This window comes from Ornithodoros turicata, chromosome 4, assembly GCF_037126465.1.
Source record: "Ornithodoros turicata isolate Travis chromosome 4, ASM3712646v1, whole genome shotgun sequence".
NCBI classification, from domain to species: domain Eukaryota; kingdom Metazoa; phylum Arthropoda; class Arachnida; order Ixodida; family Argasidae; genus Ornithodoros; species Ornithodoros turicata.
This window is the reverse complement of record NC_088204.1, coordinates 16,092,092-16,114,635: the sequence shown is the minus strand read 5'-3', so window position 1 is coordinate 16,114,635 and position 22,544 is coordinate 16,092,092. Positions and strand designations below refer to the sequence as shown.

General features: G+C 47.2%; 1 protein-coding gene across 6 annotated transcripts; it reads left to right on the top strand.

Moving 5' to 3' along the window:
- The first annotated feature begins 1,767 nt into the window (after positions 1-1,767).
- LOC135391197 (multiple epidermal growth factor-like domains protein 6) lies at positions 1,768-22,208 on the top strand. Of its 6 annotated transcripts, XM_064621343.1 has the most exons (27): positions 1,768-1,886; positions 7,080-7,146; positions 8,418-8,669; positions 10,275-10,556; positions 12,541-12,777; positions 12,976-13,221; positions 13,306-13,551; positions 13,636-13,881; positions 13,966-14,211; positions 14,296-14,541; positions 14,626-14,871; positions 14,956-15,201; positions 15,286-15,531; positions 15,616-15,861; positions 15,946-16,191; positions 16,276-16,521; positions 16,606-16,851; positions 16,937-17,182; positions 17,267-17,512; positions 17,598-17,843; positions 17,928-18,173; positions 18,258-18,503; positions 18,916-19,161; positions 19,246-19,491; positions 19,576-19,821; positions 20,213-20,458; positions 21,791-22,208. In XM_064621343.1, the coding sequence occupies exons 2-27, from the start codon at positions 7,089-7,091 to the stop codon at positions 22,024-22,026; spliced, it is 6,231 nt and encodes a 2,076-aa protein (XP_064477413.1). In that variant the 5' UTR covers positions 1,768-1,886; positions 7,080-7,088; the 3' UTR covers positions 22,027-22,208. The 6 variants fall into 6 exon arrangements, with proteins under 6 accessions (XP_064477413.1, XP_064477415.1, XP_064477414.1 ...); XM_064621345.1 differs by lacking the exon at positions 8,418-8,669; XM_064621344.1 differs by lacking the exon at positions 16,606-16,851.
- Positions 22,209-22,544: the final 336 nt, after the last annotated feature.

Sequence of the window (22,544 nt, the reverse complement as noted above, 5' to 3'; positions counted from 1 at the left end):
GATTCGCGAATCCGAATCCCATTGCCCAAAACTGCGAATCGAATCTTTCGAATCCACCAATCACGTTTGTTTGTTTCTTTTTAAAATCGGCGCCTCCAAGCCTGCTTGGCCGGCAGCAGAGCAAGTATTTAGTATCTGCTAGGTAAGGTATTCAGTTTGTTTTTGACGACGTGTTCAAATGTTGCGGGAACGTTTCATGCACAAATGGAATGTTACCTACCGCAATGCCTCTAGTTCTGTGTTGGTGCAGCATTTTACGACGATGCGTTTTAGAAACATTACGATTATGATGCTTAGGCAATGTTTCACGTGCTGCAGTGAGGGAACATTACAGTTTGTGTGACCATTATGGGGATAATTAATTCAGACTGTGAGAGACATATTCTGGGACAACACTGCGGACGCACTATGGGAGATGACTATGGACAAAAGGACCGAGACGAGGACAACAGAATCTCCAAGAAAATTAATCTGACCGAGAACTTGAAATTAATTGCAATCCATTCATACGCACATGTGAATGCGCGCTGACCCTCGATATGTCGTTCTTCCATAGCGTCAGTGCGACCACAGCCCTTGAGCCCTCGCGTGACATAGTGGTTAGAATGATCGCCTTTTTGGGAGGTAACACGGGTTCGAATCCTGACAGTGCTGTCTGCGGTTTTCCCAGGGCTTCGCGGTAGGCTTTCCAGACGATTGTCGCCACCATTCCCTTGAAGTCTGCCCAGGAGCAGGACGATTACTGAATATGTAAGCATACTGTGCTCACTTGCACATACACCACCAAGACTGTAGTGTTGCTTTTGTAACTACAACAACTGTTGCTACACTATACAATAACTTGTCAATCGCAATGCTGCATCAACATTGCAATATCACAGTTTTGCAATGCCGTTTCTGTAATATTGTTGCAAAATAACGAAGCCGGTCTTTAGCAATGTCACATCAGCATTGCAATGTCACATTTTTGCAATGTTGTTTCAATAACATCGTTGCAGAATATCGAAAGCGGCCATTAGCAACATAACATCAATATTGCATGGCAATATTGGTGCAATGTCACTGCAAGAATCAGTGCTGACTGGGTGGGTATGTCTTCTCCCGAAATTTTTTTTATTTTTTATTATTAAACAAAGATATCAAATGCTCCTTCAAAACACTTTTCAGTAGAAGAGTTTTTTTCCGGGCTTCTTAAACTCTTTTTGAAGAAAGGATTCGAAAGATTCGAAGATTCGTAAGATTCGTGGATTCTCATAACCTTCCTTGGATTCGGATTCGGATTCGGGAAATTCTGGATTCGTCCCATCTCTAATAATCTCGTTCTGAATAAGATAGCCCGGGTTTTCTGGTACCGTACCGCTTCGATGCCCAGCTCTGCTTTCATTGGTCCTTGTCCGTTGCAGACTCTTTTCACATGTTGGCCTTGGCACGATGCGTTCGTCAGAACGCATCACAATTGCCCTTTGGTTTCACCCTATTGCTTTCAAGTTTTCCAGCTAAAGGTGCAACCTGCAACCTCCTTTGCACTCTCAGAATCATGCGTTTAGATAACCGCGAGGACCTTCTCACTTGAAAGAGGAGACCATTCACCGCTTCGGCCGTTCCCATACATATTTTTCTTCCATATCGCATCGAGTGCTTCAAGTGGACTTTGTCGTTAGTATCATGTTTTCTGTGTTCAACGGTTCAACCCCAGCCATCTGTAAGGGAAATATTATCTCCCTCTCCCTTCTGTAAACGCGAGACGGTGATAATAACTCCTCGACGAGCACATAACGTCCCTCTTGCGGCTCGTGCTTCAATTGACAGCCGTTTGTTGCCTTTCAGACAGTGCTGGGCTGGTAGCAGCCGAACGAAGAGGTGGCATAGGGACCCCGTTTGGAAAGGTGTGTGAACTTAGACATTGCGAGGTAAAATTGGAAAACATCTGTTCTGGACTGCATGCATCCGCGACTATATTTGAATTCACTTGTATCGCCCGTATTTGACGTCACCATTCTCCAAGTCGGCTTCACCTCACACTGCTAGCAATGTCGGGTTAGATCTAGATAGGTTAGGTTGGGTTGGGTTGGGTTAGGTTAGGCTCCTGGATTTTGTTAGGGGGTGCCGGAGCTTCCTGCGCACACTCAGGGGGGTGCCGGCGTCAAGGTGTCAAAGGGAGGTGAATCTAACTTGCAGAATGGTGATGGCAAGCAAAAGAATACCAGTGCCAGTAACAGATGCCAGTTATACGGTCCCGGGACATTTGATCGAAAGCCGTTTGATCGAACACGGGACATTTGGTCGAAAGCCATTTGCTCGAACGCCGTTTGATCGAACGCCGTTTGATCGAAACGGCAGCGGTCGTTTGATCGATTTTCTTTATTGGTCTACTTGGAGTGTTGAAATGAAACAAACAAAAACAAAAACAAAGCTGCAGTTCTAAATGCCGTTATCCTAAGGAACATTTAACTGTGTGTAATCCGCTTGTCCGTAAACACATTCCTCGTGCTAACCAACGTTTTCGTATCCAAAAAGCGGTCCAAGGGCCTGGGTTGTTAACCATAGCCCGTTCGACAACCTGATCAGTTCTTCCGCTCAGACACATAGTGACTAAATATGCCATACATGCTAATGTTTCCGTTTCCCTTTTTTTTTCTTTGTTTTCTTTTTTTTTTACGGTATAGCAAGTCGACTACATGTAGTTTGGCTGACCTTTCTTCCTTTTTGTTACTTTGTTTTAGTAAATATATCCCCCAAACCTTTGTCAAATCATTGATGTCAAATATTAAATATTTGGGCAAACAAACAAACAATAAATAAATGACATTTTTGATGATTTATTCGCGTTGAATGTGAACCAATTTTAACAAAGCATTATTTTTTGTAAATAGGAGACAGAATAGTTTCAGTTTATTTACTTTTAGTCTATGTGCAAGTGTATCTAAATTTAACTCTTTCAACAGACATGTAACCGAAGGAGTCCTTCGAAACCTTGACAAGATAAGCAGGGCAGCATATCTTTGTACTTTGTCTTCTTCTTTTTTTTTTTTTTTTTGTGGCGTGCACCTGTAGTGATTCCACACTGCATATGCATACCATAAACAAGGTTGAACTAAAGCTTTAAATGCGGTTAGTTTAATATCTTTCGTTGTACCATGGCGGAATTTCCTTCTTAGCATACACAGACTTCGAGTGGCTTTCGCGCGCATATGGCTGTCCCGTTATCCCGTAAAGGGTGCCCAGAAGAAGCATAGACTATCGGCTGCTCAAAACTTGGGGCGACTTTCTTCAACATGTGTCTCACTGGTTCGTAAATGACAAACCTCTTCAAAAAACCAGTGGCCTCCCCTTTTCGGCTGCAAAAAGCAAAAAAAAAATCAAAATGCAGAGGACACTGATTGCCTGCTCCGTATGCTCGAGTCAAAAGTTACATAAAAAGAGGTGCGGACGGCACAGAGCATCCAGCTTTGAACTCCCTTCGAACAAATGGCGTCGATCAACCGGCATTCTACCAATCGGCGTTCGGTCAAACGTCTTCGATCAAACGGCGTTCGACGTTTGATCAAATGCCGTTTGGTCGAAAGCCGTTTGATCGAATGCGGGACATTTGGTCGAAAGCCCTTTGATCGAACGCCGTTTGATCGAAACGGCAGCTGTAGTTTTATCGATTTTATTTCTTGGTTCACTTGGAATGTTGAAATGAAAAAAAAAAAGAAAGAAACAGAAAGAAACAAAGCTGCAGTTCTAAATGCCGTTATCCTAAGGAACATTTAACTGTGTGTAATCCGCTTGCCCGTAAACACATTCCTCATACTAACCCACTTTTTCGTATCCAAAAAACTGTCCAAGGGCCTGGGTTGTTAACCATAGCCCGTTCGACTAACCTGATAGGTTTTTCCGCTCTGACAGATAGTGACTAAACAAGCCATACATGTTAATGTATGCTCGAGTCCAAAGTTACATAAAAAGAGGTGCGGACGACAGTGCATGCGCTTTGAACTCCCTTCGGACAAACGCCTTTCGAACAAGCGGAGTCGATCAAGCGGCTTTCGATCAAACGACGCTCGACCAAACGGCGTCGACCAAACGGCGTTCGACCAAATGGGCGGACACCCAGTTATACAGCTTGAGTGTTTTCGGGTTTTATTATTGTTAGTTTGTGTTTGCGTGCGTGCGTGTGGTGTGTGTGTGTAGGCAGAAAGACGAAGATTTGTCAAAGAAATATTTCAGCGGATGTTGTGCCTACGTCGCCATGTGTCTACAAAAGCTCGTAGGGTAAACATTCGTCAACCGTGAATAACACGTGTCATTCGGATAGCTAGAGCTTAATCTAACCTAACCTACAGCTGCACGAAGGTAACTTCTACTAACCTGACTAGACTAAACTAACCTAACCTAACAATTGATCTAACCCGACATTGCATGAAGGGTGAGGTGAAACCGACTTGCAGGGTGGTGATGCCAACCAAACGAATGCCCAGCCAAGGTTACAAGTACTTTTTGAGTTAGTTTCCTGTCATCATTCTGTATCAAGTTAGGCTCCCATTTGGCGGAAGCGAGCGTAAAATTGTCAGGACCCGTGCGGGGGGCTCCGTGATGTTGAAAGCGGAGTGCGTCCGACGGACTCCGATGCATAACGGACCTCTAGACGGACCTCCGACGGACCTCTAGACACTTCCTGTAACGTAATGGAGAAGTAAATGCGAGAGAACGCGACGACTCGTTTCAATTTCTATCTCGAATCAGTCTTCGTTCCGGGGACAACGGCTGGTTGAGCCAACGCCACCTAGTTACAGAAAGGCCTGCTTAAAGCCTCCTCTCCTTCCTTCGCTACGTGGACACATATCGTCAGATCTCTCTGCTACCGCGATTCGCCGTTCTGCGAATTCAAGAACTAGCAGATGATTGCATCTAACTTGGCAAATTTGAACCTGTAGACTAAAAGTGCAACACGCTTTCCCCCCTCAAAAAAAATGTCTGAAGAAAAATATAGGGCCGTTTTGCGATTTATTTTGTTTTCCCACGTAGTATGCGAGGATGCTCACTACTCGCAGACGACAGTGGTTCTCTTGGCATTCTGCCATGTCTCGTTATAGGAATAAGTGAACAGATTACGCCAGACCGTTGTAATGTTCACAACTGCAATGATAATAAGGTGCTCGGAGAAAGAACCAGTTGCTTTTCCATACAGGCGACGAGGAAAGTAGTCAGTGGCGATTTTGATACACAGGCTTTCTGTGGCAGCCCAAGCGGCTGACAGTGGCTCGTGTTCATAGCTACGACCGCTGAAAGCACGTTCGTTATTAGTTATGTCCGTTGAAAACACGGCCGTGATTGGCTGACTCGTAGTTTTTACGTCACCTCGACGGGTAAGCAGGCTTTCTCTATCCATAGGTGGTGTTGGTTGAGCCCGTGTCTGAAGGAGCCAGTAAGAGCCTACTGGAACAGTATAGTCTTACTGCAGAGGAACGTAAACGTGAGAATGTCACTATTCGAAAAAGGATATCACCGGAGCCAAGAAAATAACTAACGTTTCTACTACGAGTTTTTGTTGAACATTTATCTTTTCTTTCTTCTGTTTTTTTTTCTTTTACTGGTTTGCATCGTACAGAGATAAATACTCACAAAACATTTTCGCCGAAAGCGGCGACATTCTAGCGTTAGGTGGCGTTAAAGATCAGCGGTAGCCTTTGACGACTTCTCCAGAGAAGACGCCCAATGTATTTTTGAACCAGCTATCGCCAGGGTGGCCGCAAAGGCTGCTTCTATACGTGTCTTTTGTACCGTACCACCTGTTGGGTGCTGACAACCGTGACACTCTGTTGTAACTTACACAGTGTTTGACTCTCCTGCTCCGACTGTGGCTTTTCGTTTTCTTTCACCGACGGAACTCTTCCTCTTACCGCCATTCCCCATTTTTTCTTCTTTTTGCTCTACGTAGGTGTACTGGGGTAGCGAGTCCCATATAGTCGTGACGCACCTCCCATTTCTTTTCTTCAATGCCATTACCACCACCAGGAAAAATATTGTATTGCAGCGGTTTCACTAAAATTATCGAGAGCTTAAAAAAAAAACACACGTTGGTGTGCAGAGGTCCGGACTGTTCTCTGCTATTGATTCTTCGCGGTACAAAGTCTGCCCTCTGTGCAGCACGGGTCGATAACCGAGTCCGTGGTGGGCTCGCATTGGGTCACTTTTTGTGGCGCCACTTGCTTTCCTGAGCAGTAATTTGCCTAGAGATCGACCTGTGAAAGGGGGTGGGGTTGGGGGTGCTGAGCTTCAAGGGGGAGGGGGGGAGAATGTTTATGGGTTTATGTATCGGTAGCCAAGCTGTATTGAGCAATGTCAGAAATCTCGGGGGAGGCGTAGCAAAAAGCCAGAGGGGCTGTATAGGGAAATCCCTGCTCCTGAGCACCTGGTTGTGTATGCGTATATAGAGTTCGCGTATTACAGGATATAATTTTTCTTTTTACGACCTTCCAAGTTTGGCTTCTACCACCAGGATATTCTGATTTTCGAAATAAAAAAAATAATGTTTCAAGCATTCGCGCTTGTTATAGGAATTAGGGAATTTATATGGACTTTAGAAGGAATGAACGCGTAATGTAGAAGAAAATTTTTTTTTTTTTTCTTCTACTCTATTCAATTCACGCTGATGTGATTGAGCTTTTTAACTGCGTTGAGATTCTACATTGCTATTATCTTGGAAGTAGAATAATGAGCGATTTGCTTGAGTCAGTCCTCTCTCAAGTCCTCATCTCAAGTCAGTCGGCTTTGCATAAAATTATTGTACATAATATATAAAAATATATAAACATACAAAAATGCCAAATAAATATTTGTAAAATTATACGAGATGAAAGTACTAAGTGAAGACAAGAATATCTAACATTTATTGTTAGACCGGGCTGGAAAAATACAAGCAAAGACTAATAACTTTCACAGTCAGCTACCACAGAGAACCTGCACATGCACAATCACTTGACAATTTCATAGTGTTTACTATTTCGTGCCTTTTTGTTTATTGAATATTTCTTCCCCAAAGCATTGTAACCATTTTCGAAGCAGAACATTTAAAATAATGATTTTTGCTACAGTTTCAGAAGATGGCGGCTGGACCGCACGTGCTGGTGTTACTGCTTCTGTCGATCACTGCAACGCAAGGTATATTTTCAGCGTTATCACATTCCTTGCACTGTGTGTGCTACTACGAAGTTAGAATGACTGCTCGACCCTAGTTACATGTACGAAACGGCTATTGGCAGGGATATGATCGACGATCAAAACTGGGTCTCTTCCGGTATGTTCTATAGGTTTTCCCGGCGATTTTAATCCAAGTGCCATCGAAATTAATCCACGTGCCATGCAAACTTTATGGGGCATTGATTAATTTAGCTGGTACTTGGATTAAAATCGCCGGGAAATCCTGTAGTGGCCACCGAAACTTTCCCGTTTCGGTATAGTGTCAACACACGTGCCGATCCAGTTGTCCCCGTTTTGCAGCTATGACCGAACACACAGGTCTGCTCGCAGTGTCCCCAGATAGTACGCTCAGATATACATGTGATCAATCTGAACGCTTACTCCATTTGCTCGCATCTTGCCGAGGGCAATGCTGTCTGTCCGAACTTTCCAGCGGAGTGCATCTTCATCCTGTCGTTCCTCTATGTCTCTAACTCCCATTACTCAACATTCCTGGAGCCTACAGGTCCACACCGACTTTCCATCAATCTAACCTGCACACTAACCGCACGTATTCCGCAGCACTCCTTCCTCTACGGGCACGGATCATCGCTCAGATACCATTTCTGTTGGTCTATGGGTGCCTGTCTTCCTCTTCTTCGTGAGCCAATGCACCTCCCGCATTTCACTGAAACTCGCCCTGCAAGTCAACGGATGCTTGAATGATACCTGTTATTAATTAGGTTCGTGGTGGTCCACCACTAAGTGTACCTCCTCTGTGCCCACGAGACCTTCACTCGTTTCGTGTACCACCGCCTTACACAACTACCTATAGCTGCTCGGATCGCAGTATACGCCTTCGTCCTACTTCAACAAATTCGCTGTTACCTCCAGCTTTGTTAATATTGATTATACCCGACAGTATTAGATCACCATGATCTGTAGGTCGCTAGTCAGGCTCTCTCTCTCCAGCAACAATACCTCGGTGGCCAACCTGCATTGTTCTCTGCCCTTCTACTAACCACGACGCTGCACCCTGCACAGTTTCGTTGACTAACATCTGGCTATCGTAACAAAAATGCAAATGCGTGACAAAGAAGCAGAATTGTTTCTGCTGAACGTCGTGGTCCACATTATAGTGGGCGCGCAATGTCAATGACTATGACTATACAAGCGTTACAAAACCCTTTAACGCATGATCGCAATCTTTGGGCCGTTCTTCCATTCCATCAATGAATATTACATCTCTTCAGCTGTAAGGAAGGTGAGGTGCCCGGACCGCAGCTACTGCAAATTAGGCTCAACGTGTTGCCTGCAGAAGGACGGTAAATATGGCTGTTGTCCGTATGAACTGGCCCAATGCTGCAGTGACCATGCCCACTGCTGTCCCGAGGGCTACACCTGTCTGGTATCGGATGGGACATGCGTCCGTGCTACGTTCACCAGAATGGCTGCGCAGGTGCTTGACACCAGTGAGCACAAAGAGGACGAAGACATCGAAAGAAGTGAGCATTACGGGTAATACCAGTTCTTCGCCGTGAACAACATGATGGGTGAGATTCTGATGAAATCGGGGACGTACGTGAAGAGACCGCTTTGTCGACGAGACGTCATATGAGTGTGGAATAGCTTTGCGGAGGATGCACATCATGAACGTTGGTGTCCGTGCCCACTGCCTTAGGGGAGTGGGTCAACTCGGTATGAGGGAATTATACTCAGAACTCAGGAGGTGAGAGAAAAATTAAGTTAAGAGTGGCTCATCTCGCATAGAGTCAACAATACAAGTTGTGAGTGGCAGTACAGCCCAGCTGAACTTCCACTTAGATATCAATACACAACTCAAGTGAGAAATATCTGCAACTGGAACCACGTGCAAGTTGCTCATGAAACAAATGCCCCTTTGGGAAGCCACTTCGAAATAGTCCACTTAACACTTGCAAGTGGACTTTCCACTTGGAAAACCACTTGCATGCTGTTCCACTTTGGAAGCCATTTGCAAGTGGTTCCACTTCAGTTGCCAGCTTATAGTCAGTCATCGACATGTATCTACAGCATAGTACTTTTGTTTTGGATTTTTACACTCGCAGCTAGTTTTGCAGCAATGCAAGGAATATAAAGCAGCTTTGAAGTACAAAGGCAGAAATACATATTAAAAGAGTTCCAATCAAAACACCCATGGAATTAGCACACATGCACATTAATAGAATATGCCTGTCGCTGTACTCGAGAAAGAATATCTATAGAGACACGATAATAACAACTACATACCAGCAATGACTTGGACCTTTTCTCGGGGAAGCTTGTTCTGCGTAACTTTGCCCATGTCTTCTGTCCTACGAAAGAAGAGTGCCTCTTATTTCAACATGATCTCTTCTGCCCTTTGGGAATAAATCTCCATCAAACGTTCTGTTTCATAGGTCTATATTGTCTAATATTACCTGTGTTGTGTGCTCACTTTTGCATACGACATCTTATATTGGAGTTAATGTAGACTGGTTCCGTGCACAGACGTGCAAATATTGAAGAGATGTTAGTGAACCGCCACATCGAATCAAATGGCCCTTACAGGTTTACACAGAGCATGTTGGTTACAACAACAAAAGTAGCTGCCTTACCTTGTAGTTATTTGTGGTCAGGCAACGTTCAAATGACTCAAAGACACGCATTTGATTGGATTGCATTGCCTTCCTTTTCCTGTTTAAGGTTCCTCATGTCACACCCCAAGTGGACCCTGTCTAACCCGCTCTGACTTTCAAAGGGGTTCCAGTTTAACCCACAACGGCTCTGACCAAACACACTCTGATTTCCAAGTGGACACACTTTGGCAAGAAAACTGTTCTGTTTCAAACCACACTGCTGACCAAGTAGTTCCACTATATCCTACTTGGGATTCCACTTGGTTTTTCACCTGGGAAACAGAGACCATCGACGTGTTCTCGGACCAGGGATTGAAAGTTCGCGAAGTGTTGTACCCCTTTAGATACAGGTGCATTGAGAGTCCAGGAGGGTACCAAAGGGAATTATCATTCGTGCATTTTTGCGTGGGTCAGCATTTTCTCTTCCGGTTGGAACATGAGGAGCCCCCTGTTTAACCAACGCTCTCCGCGCAGCCCTTGCCCTTACGTGTCCAGATGGGACGACATGCACAGAAGACTCGACGTGTTGCCAGCTGAAAGGAGGTGACTACGGCTGCTGCCAGTTCAAGGACGCAGTGTGCTGCCCCGACCAGGATCACTGCTGTCCAGACGGATACAGTTGCGGACCCGATGGCACCTGCACGAAAGACGCGAGGACAGTTCCTATGGCCAAAAAGTACCAGTCTTTGAAGCCTAACCTTCCGGTCAAGGAAAATACTGTCTTCATCAACATATCCCGACCTGTCAGCAGCTTTGGTAAGGTTTTATTTGTGAACACATCGTGAATACGGGAGCCGGTACCTGCAAATGGTGTCTACCTCGTTCTCGAAGTTTTCGGTAGTGCTTTTTTTATGTGCGTTTGGACGACCCTATATCGATTGGTATATTTCGTCAAGTCGGCGTGTTAGGGAAGGAAAATTCGGAGGATATCAACGCGTCGTGACTTGCATACCGCGTCCGTCTCGGGTGGGAGTATGACAATGACTTCAAGAATACCTAAAGATAAAATGGTGCGACGATATCCGTGAAGGGTGCCGAAATCCAGCATTAATTTTGCTGAAATAATAAGCAGCAACCGAGCGCTGAACAGTTCGTTCGTTGTAATCCAGGGTGTCGAATCGCACCGAAAACCAGGGAAGGGTAACGGTAATGGTAACGGAAGCAGAAACGGTATATTACCGAAATTGGAGATGGTAACGGAAACGGAAACGCATGCCACGGTCCCCCATTACCACAAACGGAAACGGAAACGAATTTATGGGCCGGTATTGAATTCGGGTAATGGCTATTCCTGTTGTGCGATGACATTTGAGTGACTTTTCATATTTGGTTTTTGTATTTTGATGACTCCATTCCCTGTAATGCTTTAAATACTACACGAGAGCACGGAAAGAAAGCGCAATATTGGATATCGAGGGTGCATCCGTCGCTTACCCAGTCGTCCCAGTCCTCTAACTCCATGACATCAACACATGACTATACTCCACCATAGCACGAGGGTGACAGCCTACGATTTTTAGTTACTTATTTTGTACTTCTTCTCTCTCTCTCTCTTTTTTTTTTTCATTTTACCCTGGCCATGGCAGTATTCTTTACTACTGAGAGCATAGAAATCATAAGCGACTGAGAGCGTCCGCTTATAAATGCGACATTGGATGAAGGTTACGCCCATCTTGAGTTCCTGGGCTCCCAGTGACTGAAGACTGAAGACATGTTCATACATTTTTTTTAAAGAGCTTGCAAGATGTGCGCAACCCAACGACGTAAAATTACTTGTGTAGTGTGTACGCGTGACACCGAAGCAGCACTTTTGCAAAACAGGGTGCTGATAGAGCCGGACGGGCTGTCCTCCCGCAGCTCTGTAACAACCCTTCCATTACCGGAAACAGTAACGGAAACGTAACGGAAACGAAAATATAGCAGTAACGAAAATGGAAACGGTAACCAAAATACATCCGTTATTGATCCGTACGCACGTTATCCTTCCCTGCCAAAAACAGAACGTAGCCATCATCTTTCTCCTGGACCGCTATTGAACTTATTGAAAAAAAAATGTTACCGGTTCAAATCATGGGTCGACAACATTGCCCTGTGTGGGCTTCTTCTAACACACGATTGAGCAATGTTCCTCGAAGCTCACTTTTACGGCTTACTTATGATTATGCTGCTTGTTACGCACATAGCAGATATGTAAAGCCTCCTGGAATGAAAGTTGGCGTGGGACGAGCGTTCTTCGGCTGGAATATACACTGTCTCTACGAAGAGGATCACCCGCCACATTTATTTTGCTGCACTCTTTTGCGGAGTAGGTAGTATATGTGTGCGTCAGTGCTCAGTAGAGATGTCTGATTGTTTCACATTTCATTTTGTATATTACTTATAGTCGCCTGTAATTTGCAAAACCGGATATCCTGTCCGTAGAGTGCCCGAAATATGTTCTTTCTGTTACATGCGTTCCATTTTGTTGCGTTTAACGTATTGTTAGAGCCGAATATATTTTGAAGTATACACGCAATTTCATCGCCCGGTTTTGAAACGGGCTTGAGCAAGGAACCAGTTTTGAACCGGAACCAAACCTTTACGTCTCAAGTCGAACCTAAACCGAATGGATAAAATTTTCGGTTCGGTACTCTGATCCCGTCCGACGTACCGCTGGGTTCCGAGAATGCAGAGCTCTACGACCTTATGGTAACGCAGCCATACAGACGTCATGAAGAAGTGTGCAATTCTCTCGAAACAGGCGACGTCCTCTGTCCTGACGGAAATGTCTGCGATCCTGGATCAACCTGTTGTGAGATTGCTGATGGAGCGTACGGTTGCTGTCCGCTCCTGAACGCCGTGTGCTGCAGTGATAAGGTTCACTGCTGCCCCTCAGGATATCGATGCGATACTTCTGAAGGGAGATGCCTTCTCAAGCACGAAGTCAGACCCACGGTCTTGCAGCAGTCGACAAACGACGTTGGAGTACGGGTGCAAGGCAAGTGTGGCGTGCATGCTTCGGGGCGTGATGTCACAAACCGACATCTAGTATAGATGAAACATTAAAATTGAAATACGATTACTAGCAGAGCAGCACGTTTTGTGAATCAACAGAAATTTCCTCTTCATCATCACCAATTACATAACTGAAGGAAAGCATTCGCCACAAGTTGAAACTATATTGCTATCTCTCTAGGCCTGTACGTTGAATGTCCTGATCACAGTTTCTGCGGTGACGGATCCACCTGTTGTCTCTCTACGAGTGGCCGGTACGCATGCTGTCCATACAGCAATGCGGAATGCTGCAGTGACCACGTGCACTGCTGTCCTGAGGGATACCGCTGTCTTATCTCCAGGGGATCCTGCGTCAGAGTATCGACACGAATTGCAGCGAATCGAATCTCCCCTGCAACCTCGCAACGCATGCTGCTGTCCTTCCAAAGTAAGTAACGTGAATGAGAGCAGTCCACCTCTCTTGGACAGAAATAACATCACGAAGACGCTCATATGCCTATATCTCACCTAGGTCAGTACGTGCAGTGTCCCGACCGCTCGTATTGCCCTACCAACAGCACTTGTTGTCTCCTAACAACTGGTCGTTATGGCTGCTGTCCTTACGACCATGCTGAGTGTTGTAGCGACCACAGAAGTTGCTGTCCCGAGGGCTACCGCTGCCAAGTATCTTCGCATACCTGCACGAAAGGTTCCACAAGTATTGCAATGTCAGAGAAGCGCCCATCGCTCAGTCTGGACGTGGTGCTGTCCATACAGAGTAAGTAACGTAAAGGAGAGCTGAGCAATTCTCTTGGACAGAAATAATATCGATAAAACGCTCATATGCCTACATCCCGCCTAGGTCAATACGTCCCGTGCCCCGATCGTTCCTATTGCCCTACCAACAGCACTTGTTGCCTCCTAACAACTGGTCAGTATGGCTGCTGTCCTTACGACCATGCTGAGTGTTGTAGCGACCACAGAAGTTGCTGTCCCGAGGGCTACCGCTGCCAAGTATCTTCGCATACCTGCACGAAAGGTTCCACAAGTATTGCAATGTCCGAGAAGCGCCCATCTCTCTCTCTGGACGTGGTGCTGTCCATACAGAGTAAGTAACGTAAAGGAGAGCTCAGCAGTTCGCTTGGACAGAAATAATATCGATAAAACGCTCATATGCCTACATCCCGCCTAGGTCAATACGTCCCGTGCCCCGACCGCTCTTATTGCCCTACCAACAGCACTTGTTGCCTCCTAACAACTGGTCAGTATGGCTGCTGTCCTTACGACCATGCTGAGTGCTGTAGCGACCACAGAAGTTGCTGTCCCGAGGGCTACCGCTGTCAAGTATCTTCGCATTCCTGCACGAAAGGTTCCACAAGTATTGCAATGTCCGAGAAGCGCCCATCTCTCTCTCTGGACGTGGTGCTGTCCATACAGAGTAAGTAACGTAAAGGAGAGCTGAGCAGTTCTCTTGGACAGAAATAATATAGATAAAACGCTCATATGCCTACATCCCGCCTAGGTCAATACGTCCCGTGCCCCGATCGTTCCTATTGCCCTACCAACAGCACTTGTTGCCTCCTAACAACTGGTCAGTATGGCTGCTGTCCTTACGACCATGCTGAGTGTTGTAGCGACCACAGAAGTTGCTGTCCCGAGGGCTACCGCTGCCAAGTATCTTCGCATACCTGCACGAAAGGTTCCACAAGTATTGCAATGTCCGAGAAGCGCCCATCTCTCTCTCTGGACGTGGTGCTGTCCATACAGAGTAAGTAACGTAAAGGAGAGCTCAGCAGTTCGCTTGGACAGAAATAATATCGATAAAACGCTCATATGCCTACATCCCGCCTAGGTCAATACGTCCCGTGCCCCGACCGCTCTTATTGCCCTACCAACAGCACTTGTTGCCTCCTAAGAACTGGTCAGTATGGCTGCTGTCCTTACGACCATGCTGAGTGCTGTAGCGACCACAGAAGTTGCTGTCCCGAGGGCTACCGCTGTCAAGTATCTTCGCATTCCTGCACGAAAGGTTCCACAAGTATTGCAATGTCCGAGAAGCGCCCATCTCTCTCTCTGGACGTGGTGCTGTCCATACAGAGTAAGTAACGTAAAGGAGAGCTGAGCAGTTCTCTTGGACAGAAATAATATCGATAAAACGCTCATATGCCTACATCCCGCCTAGGTCAATACGTCCCGTGCCCCGATCGTTCCTATTGCCCTACCAACAGCACTTGTTGCCTCCTAACAACTGGTCAGTATGGCTGCTGTCCTTACGACCATGCTGAGTGTTGTAGCGACCACAGAAGTTGCTGTCCCGAGGGCTACCGCTGCCAAGTATCTTCGCATACCTGCACGAAAGGTTCCACAAGTATTGCAATGTCCGAGAAGCGCCCATCTCTCTCTCTGGACGTGGTGCTGTCCATACAGAGTAAGTAACGTAAAGGAGAGCTGAGCAGTTCTCTTGGACAGAAATAATATAGATAAAACGCTCATATGCCTACATCCCGCCTAGGTCAATACGTCCCGTGCCCCGATCGTTCCTATTGCCCTACCAACAGCACTTGTTGTCTCCTAACAACTGGTCGTTATGGCTGCTGTCCTTACGACCATGCTGAGTGTTGTAGCGACCACAGAAGTTGCTGTCCCGAGGGCTACCGCTGCCAAGTATCTTCGCATACCTGCACGAAAGGTTCCACAAGTATTGCAATGTCCGAGAAGCGCCCATCTCTCTCTCTGGACGTGGTGCTGTCCATACAGAGTAAGTAACGTAAAGGAGAGCTGAGCAGTTCTCTTGGACAGAAATAATATCGATAAAACGCTCATATGCCTACATCCCGCCTAGGTCAATACGTCCCGTGCCCCGATCGTTCCTATTGCCCTACCAACAGCACTTGTTGCCTCCTAACAACTGGTCAGTATGGCTGCTGTCCTTACGACCATGCTGAGTGTTGTAGCGACCACAGAAGTTGCTGTCCCGAGGGCTACCGCTGCCAAGTATCTTCGCATACCTGCACGAAAGGTTCCACAAGTATTGCAATGTCCGAGAAGCGCCCATCTCTCTCTCTGGACGTGGTGCTGTCCATACAGAGTAAGTAACGTAAAGGAGAGCTGAGCAGTTCTCTTGGACAGAAATAATATAGATAAAACGCTCATATGCCTACATCCCGCCTAGGTCAATACGTCCCGTGCCCCGATCGTTCCTATTGCCCTACCAACAGCACTTGTTGTCTCCTAACAACTGGTCGTTATGGCTGCTGTCCTTACGACCATGCTGAGTGTTGTAGCGACCACAGAAGTTGCTGTCCCGAGGGCTACCGCTGCCAAGTATCTTCGCATACCTGCACGAAAGGTTCGACAAGTATTGCAATGTCCGAGAAGCGCCCATCTCTCTCTCTGGACGTGGTGCTGTCCATACAGAGTAAGTAACGTAAAGGAGAGCTGAGCAGTTCTCTTGGACAGAAATAATATCGATAAAACGCTCATATGCCTACATCCCGCCTAGGTCAATACGTCCCGTGCCCCGATCGTTCCTATTGCCCTACCAACAGCACTTGTTGCCTCCTAACAACTGGTCAGTATGGCTGCTGTCCTTACGACCATGCTGAGTGCTGTAGCGACCACAGAAGTTGCTGTCCCGAGGGCTACCGCTGTCAAGTATCTTCGCATTCCTGCACGAAAGGTTCCACAAGTATTGCAATGTCAGAGAAGTGCCCATCTCTCTCACTGGACGTGGTACTGTCCTTGCAAAGTAAGTAACGTGAATGAGAGCAATCCACCTCTCTTAGACAGAAATAACATCACGAAGACGCTCATATGCCTATATCTCACCTAGGTCAGTACGTGCAGTGTCCCGACCGCTCGTATTGCCCTACCAACAGCACTTGTTGTCTCCTAACAACTGGTCGTTATGGCTGCTGTCCTTACGACCATGCTGAGTGTTGTAGCGACCACAGAAGTTGCTGTCCCGAGGGCTACCGCTGCCAAGTATCTTCGCATACCTGCACGAAAGGTTCCACAAGTATTGCAATGTCAGAGAAGCGCCCATCGCTCAGTCTGGACGTGGTGCTGTCCATACAGAGTAAGTAACGTAAATGAGAGCTGAGCACTTATCTTGGACAGAAAGGAACGTCAAGAAAACTCTCATATGCCTACATGTCGTCTAGGTCAATACGTCCAGTGTCCCGACCGCTCTTATTGCCCTGCCAACACCACCTGTTGTCTCCTAACAACTGGTCGTTATGGCTGCTGTCCCTACGACCATGCTGAGTGTTGTAGCGACCACAGAAGTTGCTGTCCCGAGGGCTACCGCTGCCAAGTATCTTCGCATACCTGCACGAAAGGTTCCACAAGTATTCCAATGTCCGAGAAGCGCCCATCGCTCTCTCTGGACGTGGTGCTGTCCATACAGAGTAAGTAACGTGAATGAGAGCTGTGCAGTTCTCTTGGACAGAAAGAACGTCAAGAAAACTCTCATATGCCTACATGTCGTCTAGGTCAATACGTCCAGTGTCCCGACCACTCTTACTGCCCTGCCAACTCCACCTGTTGTCTCCTAACGACTGGTCGTTATGGCTGCTGTCCTTACCATCATGCTGAGTGTTGTAGCGACCACAGAAGTTGCTGCCCCGAGGGCTACCGCTGTCAAATATCTAAGGGCACCTGCACGAAAGGTTCCGCAAGTATTGCAATGTCCGAGAAGCGCCCATCTCTCTCTCTGGACGTGGTGCTGTCCATACAGAGTAAGTAACGTAAAGGAGAGCTGAGCACTTATCTTGGACAGAAAGGAACGTCAAGAAAACTCTCATATGCCTACATGTCGTCTAGGTCAATACGTCCAGTGTCCCGACCACTCTTACTGCCCTGCCAACTCCACCTGTTGTCTCCTAACGACTGGTCGTTATGGCTGCTGTCCTTACCATCATGCTGAGTGTTGTAGCGACCACAGAAGTTGCTGCCCCGAGGGCTACCGCTGTCAAATATCTAAGGGCACCTGCACGAAAGGTTCCGCAAGTATTGCAATGTCCGAGAAGCGCCCATCTCTCTCTCTGGACGTGGTGCTGTCCATACAGAGTAAGTAACGTAAAGGAGAGCTGAGCAATTCTCTTGGACAGAAATAATATCGATAAAACGCTCATATGCCTACATCCCGTCTAGGTCAATACGTCCCGTGCCCCGATCGTTCCTATTGCCCTACCAGCAGCACTTGTTGCCTCCTAACAACTGGTCGTTATGGCTGCTGTCCTTACGACCATGCTGAGTGTTGTAGCGACCACAGAAGTTGCTGTCCTGAGGGCTACCGCTGCCAAGTATCTTCGCATACCTGCACGAAAGGTTCGACAAGTATTGCAATGTCCGAGAAGCGCCCATCTCTCTCTCTGGACGTGGTGCTGTCCATACAGAGTAAGTAACGTAAAGGAGAGCTGAGCAGTTCTCTTGGACAGAAATAATATCGATAAAACGCTCATATGCCTACATCCCGTCTAGGTCAATACGTCCCGTGCCCCGATCGTTCCTATTGCCCTACCAGCAGCACTTGTTGCCTCCTAACAACTGGTCAGTATGGCTGCTGTCCTTACGACCATGCTGAGTGCTGTAGCGACCACAGAAGTTGCTGTCCCGAGGGCTACCGCTGCCAAGTATCTTCGCATACCTGCACGAAAGGTTCCACAAGTATTCCAATGTCCGAGAAGCGCCCATCGCTCTCTCTGGACGTGGTGCTGTCCATACAGAGTAAGTAACGTGAATGAGAGCTGTGCAGTTCTCTTGGACAGAAAGAACGTCAAGAAAACTCTCATATGCCTACATGTCGTCTAGGTCAATACGTCCAGTGTCCCGACCGCTCTTATTGCCCTGCCAACACCACCTGTTGTCTCCTAACAACTGGTCGTTATGGCTGCTGTCCTTACGACCATGCTGAGTGTTGTAGCGACCACAGAAGTTGCTGTCCTGAGGGCTACCGCTGCCAAGTATCTTCGCATACCTGCACGAAAGGTTCGACAAGTATTGCAATGTCCGAGAAGCGCCCATCTCTCTCTGGACGTGGTGCTGTCCATACAGAGTAAGTAACGTAAAGGAGAGCTGAGCAGTTCTCTTGGACAGAAATAATATCGATAAAACGCTCATATGCCTACATCCCGTCTAGGTCAATACGTCCCGTGCCCCGATCGTTCCTATTGCCCTACCAGCAGCACTTGTTGCCTCCTAACAACTGGTCAGTATGGCTGCTGTCCTTACGACCATGCTGAGTGCTGTAGCGACCACAGAAGTTGCTGTCCCGAGGGCTACCGCTGCCAAGTATCTTCGCATACCTGCACGAAAGGTTCCACAAGTATTCCAATGTCCGAGAAGCGCCCATCGCTCTCTCTGGACGTGGTGCTGTCCATACAGAGTAAGTAACGTGAATGAGAGCTGTGCAGTTCTCTTGGACAGAAAGAACGTCAAGAAAACTCTCATATGCCTACATGTCGTCTAGGCCAATACGTCCAGTGTCCCGACCACTCTTACTGCCCTGCCAACTCCACCTGTTGTCTCCTAACGACTGGTCGTTATGGCTGCTGTCCTTACCATCATGCTGAGTGTTGTAGCGACCACAGAAGTTGCTGCCCCGAGGGCTACCGCTGTCAAATATCTAAGGGCACCTGCACGAAAGGTTCCGCAAGTATTGCAATGTCCGAGAAGCGCCCATCTCTCTCTCTGGACGTGGTGCTGTCCATACAGAGTAAGTAACGTGAATGAGAGCTGTGCAGTTCTCTTGGACAGAAATAATATCGATAAAACGCTCATATGCCTACATCCCGCCTAGGTCAATACGTCCCGTGCCCCGATCGTTCCTATTGCCCTACCAACAGCACTTGTTGCCTCCTAACAACTGGTCAGTATGGCTGCTGTCCTTACGACCATGCTGAGTGTTGTAGCGACCACAGAAGTTGCTGTCCCGAGGGCTACCGCTGTCAAGTATCTTCGCATACCTGCACGAAAGGTTCTACAAGTATTGCAATGTCCGAGAAGCGCCCATCTCTCTCTCTGGACGTGGTGCTGTCCTTACAGAGTAAGTGTCCAGCATCGTGGGGCCTCAGACTGGCAGTTTTCTCTGCCATATTGTTTTTTGCTTTGATGTCGGCAAAGCGGTGCAATCCCCACCTTCAGTCTGTATTTGGTCGACTACAGTACGGATTTGGGACATCGCGATGGAGATAGTGTGTAACACGCGATCTTAGAGCTCCATGAGGACCTGTGACTACAGTGCAGGTTTAGGTTTAGGTTTAGGGTTGCCTATTCCCTTTTGAGTCAGGGCAGGTATCTTAGGATACCACAGGCTGGGTCAGGGCCGTCTTATTCGTATATACGTGCCCTATATACGCCCTATTCGTATACACGTGGCTTCCTTGTCGGCAGGCTACGACTACTTTGTCACGCGCAAACGCTTGTTCCTTTCTTAGGCGGACCCGTGTTATGCAGTGGTAACACAACACGCTGCGCAGAGGGCTCCACATGCTGCCCTTTAGCCCACGGAGGCTATGGCTGCTGTCCGTACAAAGATGCTGAGTGCTGCTACGACGGCATTCACTGTTGTAGCAGAGGCTACCACTGCGATTTCACCGGCGCATGCGTCTTCGGGCCATCCACATCAAACCCGCAAAAGAAGTTGCCTTCTGCGGGTGCACTGCTGTTTCAAAGTCTTTTCAGTAAGTAGCGATTCTCGAAAGGTATAGGAATACCGTGAACAACTTATTCTTCTTACGTCTTTCCCGGAAGATATCCTACCTTGAGGAGCTAAATGCATTTTTGCTTGGTATGCATCGAAGTGCGCAGTGGCTTGTCTGTCAATGTCGAAGTTATCTGAGTGAACGAGAAGAAATGCAGCGAAAACCAGGGAAGGACGACGGACGTATTTTCGTTACCGTTTCCGTTTTCGTTAGTGCTATATTTTCGTTTCCGTTATCCGTTTCTGATACCAGCTTTTAATTTCGTTCCCGTTACGTTTCCGTTACTGTTTCCGGTAATGGAACGGCTGTTACAGAGCTGCGGGAGGACAGCCCGTCCGGCTCTGTGAGCACCCTGTTTTGCCCAAGTGCTGCTTCGGTGTACACACTACGTACACACTACTGCGTACACACTACACAAGTAATTTTACGTCGTTGGGTTGCGCACATCTTGCAAGATTTTTAAAGAAGTGTTTGAACATGTCTTCAGTCACTCTGAGTCCAGCAACCCAAGATGGGTGTAACCTTCATCTAACGTTGCATTCATAGGCGGACGCTCTCAGTAGTAAACGATACTGCCACGGCGAAATGAAGAAAGTACAAACAATCGTATGCTGTCATCCTCGTGCTATGGCGCAGTAGAGTGTGTGGAGTCTATGTTGTTTAAGTCTCATGTCTTGATGTCAGGTAGGTAGGTGATGTCACAAGTAGGTAAGCGAGTGATGCACCTTCGATATCCAATATTGCGCTTTGTTTCCATGATGTCGTGTAATATTTAGAGCATTACAAGGAATGGAGTCATCAAAATACAAAAACAAAATGAAAAGTCACTGAAATGTCATTGCACAACAGCCATTACCCATTACCAGCCATTACCCGAATTCGATACTGGAAGACAATTTTCGTTTCCGTTTCTGTGTCCGGTATTGGAGGAAAGTGGTATGCGTTTCCGTTTCCGTTATCGTTACCATCTCCAATTTCGGTGATATACCGTTTCTGTTTCCGTTACCATTACCGGTACCCTTCCCTGGCCGAAAACGCCTTTCGCTTTCGCTGCGCTTTCGTTGCTGGGACGATTATGTGAAGTCATTTGGACTTGACCTCAGCATAATGCCTCATGTATGACGGCACCGGCTTTACATAGAACTTTCTTCACAAAGCAGGTGCTAAGACACACAAGATTCGATTGTTTACGTCAAGTCAGACAACGCTACTTGGTGTGAAAGCTCGCGCAGTGCCTCTCTTATTCCACACCTCACATCTTTTGCGTGGTAACTGATTAGCGAACTGCGATAACTCCGTCCACTCGCGCAGGCTCTGAAATCACGTGCCCCGACCAGACCAGGTGTCCAGGAGGCAGGACCTGCTGCAAGACGGAGGATGGGAAGTACGGCTGCTGCCCGTTTTCAGAAGCCGTGTGTTGCGATGACGGAGTCCACTGCTGCCCCACAGGACACCAATGTAACCTCGCGGAGGGCACCTGCGAAAGCCAGGAGCAGAACCAAATAGTGCCAATGCTCAAGAAGTTCCCAAGCACTCCGGCGCCATAGTTTTCTCATCTCATCATTGCGCACGGGGTTCAATGTTTCCTTTAATGTTGTCACACTTTTACTAACACGAGAGATTCTGTGATCATAACTCATCGTTTTGTTCGGTACCAAGTCGGGAAAGGCTATGTGTGTATGGTTTGGTGCTGTGCATCATGACAGAATAAAACTGCTGTCAGCCCCGACCTTGTTCTTTCAGACTGAATACTAATGGCGAATTGGCGGCCATTGGCCATTGGCCATTTCCTGGCATATTTCTTTGCCAGATTCTGAGCACTTGTGTTCGCTTGGTCAGAACGTAGCAATGTCGCGTTTTCGCTTTGGTGTTTTTCTAGTGCCAGGAACCTGCCAGCTAGCACTACTTTTTGCCCGGTCCCGATCTGGCCGGGCAGCACGCGGCTCAGCTGTATCCGGTGGTGTCACATCCATACCGCGAAGGCCCGCATTGGCTCTGATTGGCCCGCCCCACAAGCCGAAGTTAACATATGGTTAGTAGCCAAAGGAATCGGAACACGAGCGAC